The sequence below is a fragment of the Phoca vitulina genome, unplaced genomic scaffold (assembly GCF_004348235.1).
Source record: "Phoca vitulina isolate PV1807 unplaced genomic scaffold, GSC_HSeal_1.0 scaffold35, whole genome shotgun sequence".
NCBI lineage: Eukaryota > Metazoa > Chordata > Mammalia > Carnivora > Phocidae > Phoca > Phoca vitulina.
Window position 1 is genome coordinate 11,421,532 of NW_022589738.1, and position 6,000 is coordinate 11,427,531.

At 39.9% G+C, this 6,000-nt stretch overlaps 1 protein-coding gene across 3 annotated transcripts in view; it reads left to right on the forward strand.

The window, feature by feature from the left end:
• Positions 1–5,731, forward strand: part of SYTL5 (synaptotagmin like 5) — a 243,601-nt gene extending 237,870 nt beyond the window's left edge. For all 3 annotated transcript variants that reach the window (XM_032426709.1, XM_032426711.1, XM_032426710.1), the window contains one exon: positions 523–5,731. In XM_032426709.1, the coding sequence (XP_032282600.1) occupies positions 523–665 (143 nt within the window). In that variant the 3' untranslated portion in view covers positions 666–5,731. The remainder of the gene's footprint in view (positions 1–522) is intronic.
• Positions 5,732–6,000: the final 269 nt, after the last annotated feature.

Below are 6,000 nucleotides of genomic sequence, written 5' to 3' on the forward strand. Positions count from 1 at the left end.
TGGTTCCGCAAGACCCTCATTATCCCAGAACTTACGTCAGACATAGAGGGTCTGCACGCACCATGGTCAATACTCCTGTTGAGAACAACCCCACCTCTGTGGTGCTGTGCTTAGTTATAGATTAAGGAGAGCCAAAAATATCTATACCACTGAACGGAAAACTCCCCAGGTCAGAGAAGTGGCCTTGTTAAAAAAGGAGAGCCTCAGAGCTCACTTCAGCCTGTTCTTCTGTCATGTTAACTCAGTCCCGATGAGCCAGCTCTCTGACAAACTATCACAGCTGGGGAAGAAATGAGCCACGCAGGCCATCCTGATTTGTTTCTCATTACCTTGGCAGAAGAGCGTAGTGCCGACTGCAAAGGGAGTCTGTCATTCTAACACTACTCACTAGACAGGGTAAGTGAAAATAAGCCAGTGAAGGACTCTCTGCTCAATAAGGCCCCCTCAGAGGTTGATAGGTGTCTGCCAGAAGATCAAAACATTTCATCTGTGAAGTGTAATGCTCCCTTGTCCCTTCCTTAGGTGTGAGCCATGGGAAGAACGTGGATTGGATGGACTCTCAGGGGGAAGAGCAACGCCTATGGCAGAAGATGGCGGACAGTCCTGGGACTCCTGTCGAGGGTGTACTCATGCTCCGGTCCAGCATGGGGAAGTGTAGGCTCTGAAGGTACCAGTCTCCAAAGTGAGGCCTCCAGGCGCTGTCTGGCTGCCATTTCATCCCAGTATCGGTCTTGGGACCTGGCATTCTGCTTCCCTGCCATTTCTCACCTGAGGGTAGAGATGTCTGTGTTATGAACATTTAGGGTCTTGCCGAGTGTCTAAAAGAGCATGTACCTCTATGTGTCCAGGGGCCAGGGCCTTTTTGATTGGACGATAGAAAGGGTGCCACACTGTCCTGTCAACAGGCAAATTGTGCAATGATCCATAGGCTTTATACCATAAGGGAAATGGTACAAGCTTCTTTGAAACTACAGTTGAAATTTGGACTCTCTAAACTTTTTCTATTATTGAGTTATTTTGCATTTCCTAAAATGGTTTGAGGGATAAAGGGGCCACTCATAATGTAGATCACTTGAAGAGTAAGAAGGGATACTGGCTACCCTTTTCTCACCCTGGGAATTCCCATAATCCAAAAAAAAAAAAAAAAAAGGCATTGTGGGGATGGTTGCTTGGACAAGGAGATAGCTCTGTTATTGTAGCAAACTTGTGAATTAACCAGGTAAGTTTTCAAGATGAACTGACCCATTTTTCTATGGTGACTATATAATTTGTCATCTAAATCAGCCCACTTTTGAGAAGCAAAGAACTAAATCTTTCTACCCGAACAACAGATGTAAACCAGGATCGACCTGGGAAAAGGGAGATGCAGTGTCACCCTAGTTATGACCTAGCAATTAGACAGCTCCATTGTAAACATTTATGTTATAAAATATTCTAAGCCACTAACTACAGGGGAATAAGAACTAATGTACATTTTGAGCCCCTGCATGTATCGTATCTACTGATATCCCATTGGTCAAAGGAAGTCATATGGCCAAGCCTAAAATCAAGAGGCAGGGAAATATACTCTGCTCACAATGAAGTCACGGCAAGGATGAGAATGCAGGAAGGGAAGAAGAATCGTGGCCAGTAGTTCAATCTACTATACCTTCTATTACCTGGAATTCCAGATGCGTTAGCCCCCAAACTTAGATGCAAAAGTAGTTAAAGCTAAAAGGTACCTCAGACCTGGTTCCTTATGTTGCATATTCCAAATCTGAAGCCCCCAGAGAGCTGAAATGACTTGCCCAAGATCGTATAGAAGCTATGACTGTATCCAGACTTAAATCCAGGGTGTGACTTGTTGGCCAGTATTCTTTCCATGTAGCCCTTGGCATAATCTTATGCTTATCAGGGTGGACGGGAGGGCATAGATGAAGGAGATGGAGAAGAGTCGGGTTATTTCAGTATGAAGTTCCTGACTCATTCTTCTTCTGGAGTCCTGTTCTAGCCCCTCAGCTCATTTTTTCACTTGAATTCATATAAAATCTTTGAAAGGATAGAAACGGAATTTTAGTGGTATGAAAGCTAGAATCATCTTCAGACTTATTCAAGCTAATTTTTCCATATTCTGAATTTCTTCTTGAATTTTAAAAACTGAATTAAGAATATATTTAACATTATCCTTGGTAATAAGCAGTCCATTTTCAATATTATTCAAAAATAGGCTAATTCTCAAAAGTTGAATTTATTGGTCTAGTGTATATGGAACATTTTTTTTAAACTCAACACTCATATCCCTATGCCGCTCTTCTTAAAAGTGGAAAACAAAAACTGTAAGATCATCACTACTTCCTATATTGGAAAAATTAATTGTCTGCAGACTTGATCTGAATCATTCTGTCTTCAGTGACATTTTTAGGGCACGTGAGATGGTGATGTTGGTGAAGTCTGGAGACCTCTCCAATGTAAACAACATAAAGTAGATTTATTCACTAATAATAAAAGTGGCAAAATAATAAATTCCAAAATTTATAGCTTGGACTCTAGATGAGTATAGCTCTATGTGTTCAGACCTTTGCCACTTTTAGAGCAAGTCTCTGTATTATGGTTTCATAAAATCCAGTATCTAATGGGGTATATCCATAATGCAAAAACCCAGATATGCAGAAGTCCATCAGAAACCTGTGGTGGTGCTCTCAGAAAGAAAGGCAAATTGATCTTCAGGTCACTTGGTTTTACTAAGTGTTGTGTAGAAGTACAAATATTTTTTTAAATATAGGTAATATATGTGAATGGCACAAAATTTAAATAGTTCAAAATTGTGAAAAGTAAGTCTGCCTTCTTTCTCTTCCCTCATTCTTTCTTATGGCCATAGGGTATTACATTACAGGGATATAGCAAATTTTTTAACCACGCCTATCAAATGCCACATTAAATATGGTTAACTATGCTGTCTACATTTGGTGGCTTTTCTGAGAATCTTTTCTTTCAAACATCAACACTTTAACATTCCAAATGAGACATATGTATTATGCAGCCATTCCACTTTTGGGTATTTTTTCTACAGAGATAAGATACAGATGTGAGAAATGAGTACATATGAAAGTATTTATTGCAAAAGATAGGAAACAATCCAATAGCCCATCAGTAGAGGCCTTCTGTAATAACATAAATGCCTACTTTCTTTGTTTCATTAGTCGCTCCTTCTCTGCTAAAGATTGTTCAGTGATAAACACTGGATTCTTCCGTGCTCGTTCTTTCTTTCCTCCTCACTTCATACACCCTCTCAGGCATTATCATGTACGGTGCCTCGATGGTTTTCTATGCTTATGACTTCACACTCACATCTCCAACCCAGACCGCTCCTCTCAGCCCCAGACCCAGATCCAGCTGCCTATATGACATATCCACCAGGATAGCTCACGTTTTCAACATAGTCAAGACTGACCTCTTCATTCCAGCCCTCCTCTTGTACCCCGTTTCTATCTCCCTCAGTAGCTCCTGTCTCAGTACCTCGTACCCTCATCTACCCAGTCACTAGAAGTACTATAGTTACAACCCAGGACAGTTCACCCCACCCTATTTCAGCACAGATAAAAGCACAGAGGGTGCTCTCCAGCCCAGCTCTCCGTATCACCTTCTCAGAAGAGACCGTGGCCTTGCCTGGAGCATCCTCCTCCTTATTTGGAGCTCTCAGCCCTCAATTTTCCCTCAGTTGAATCAGACAAGTTGTAAAGGGACATGGACAAGCTTTAAAGCCTGACTTTATCCATTCAGTTTATCAACAGCACTTGCAGGACACATGGAAATTTATTTATCAGCTCTCATTTCATTCACATTGTCACTGTAACTGGAATCATCAGGATGTAGATTTTCCAGGTCACAAAAATGCCAAAAACAAAGATATTTTGATGGGACTTCATATTTCTGGCCTCTTTTTTCCTTAATAAACTTAATACAAATCTATGACCAATGATCATTAAGTACTTAAGTAACTAATGGATGAATTCACCCCACCTGAATCACAGTAATATTGATCTCATCATCACCTACTACACTAAGATTTCTATTTGGTGGGGGAGGAGAAAGCTATGGAAGAAATAAGGGCAAATCCCACGTGTAGAAACAAAGGAGATCCAACTATCAAGTCATCCCAGAAGTACCTCAGAGTAAAAGCCTATGGCATTTGGGACTGTGATCAATGTTTATTTTTTGTTCCATGTAGATATTTCGCATCAAACTGAGCATTGCCCTTAGAAGTTGGCAGAAGGGCTTTCCTCCTACTATGTATGGTACCATTTATGGCTTCTGAAATTAAAACAAATAGGAGGAGGAAATCTACACAGGCAACACTATCACAAAAATTGGAAAGTTTGAACAATAGCCATGGAAATTGGGCCACATCAAGGATTCCAAAGGATTGTCTGAATCATCTGGAGTGTGAATTTAATACATTGATTCCAGAGCATTGCTCCAAACCTACTGAACAGAATTTCCAGGAATTTCCATCATTTTTATCAGCTTCTTGGGTGATTCTAATACAAATGGATCACAGTTTGAGAAACACTGCATTAGAAGACAAAATAACTCGACTATGTTGTTTGGACTAACTCTGTGTCGTGATGGCAGATTGGATTTGGCTAACCTGGACATTGTTCATTGCAAGGCAACCATGGTGAGGTGGAAGGAGCCTAACCTCAGACTCAGATGATATTAGCTCAAGTCTCGACTACTTACCAACTGTGTGACCTCAGTCAAGTTAATTATCCAGTCTAGGCCTTGATCTGTTTGCCTGTAAAATAGGAATAATTGGGCTAACTTGGAGTTAGTGAAGACATGAAATAAAGTAATATACATAAATATGCTTTGTAATGCACTGTGGGGGGAAAAGGTCATTGGTGAGCTAGTTACAGCACTCTGTGGTTCATAATCTCTTAGGCCCTTTTTTTCCTGAATGCTTCATTAGGGCTTAATCATTCTATATATACTGAAGTGGTTTCCAGTGTACAGCAGAAATACAAGAAAGAAAAAGAAAAAAAACCCTTATTTTGTGCTATGTTACCCATCGTGGGTGATAGTAATTTATTTATTTTCAGGCTGGAATGTCCTGCTTCATCTGACTAGATAATAAATATTTCAAAATGTGTTTTGTTTGATGGAGAGAAAAAACTGTGGTCCATTTTTTGTTACTAGGTTGTGGAATCTGCAAGTACATCATGTTGCCACACTTTTCCTTAACACCCTCTTCCATTGTGAGGACCATCTCTTTCTGTGGCCCGTTGTCTATCCTTCATGCCAGGGAGATCAAACCTGCCTTCCTCACGGGGATGTTGTTCAGAATCATGCTTTTTATTTGCAGAAGGAAATGTACCATTCTGTTGAAACAAACTCCATAGAAATACAAGCTACTGTTGTCATTACGAGGAATGCATGGTGTTTCAAAGATTCACAGTTGTACATCATTTACCTCACTGGAATTCATCAAACTGTTCTGGAAGAGGTTTCCTTCCCTATTTGGAAAAGAGAAGTGGAATATACAGTCAGTATTGCCTGTAAATGATAGAACACTCATATAGGGTAGTAGATCGTATCTTTCTCTTTAGTATTTCAGCACAAAAGGGGACTTATCTCTGCTTTCCTTTTTCCTTGGTTGAGGCAAAAACCAATACAGCAAGCAAATAAAATCTTATTATTGTTAAAGCATAAATCATTGGCATTTGTGAGGGAAAAAATGTCTCCTTCTAGAAGAGCAGGGAACTAGATACGTTTTTGAATCTAAATATTTTAGTTTCACTCCTTTATCATTAGATCTGTTTACTTTGGAGGAAGGAATCTGATTGCTCCTTCCATGCATTTTTTTTTTTTTTTTTTTTTTTTTTGCTTAGCCAAATGTTCCTTTTGTCTTAAGATTGAAACTTGTTTGTGCAAATCCATGAGAAAGGATGAGTCCCAACAACACAACTTTTTTTTAAACCTCTCGCATTCAGAAAGAAGGAAGGGAGGAAGCCATTCCATTAC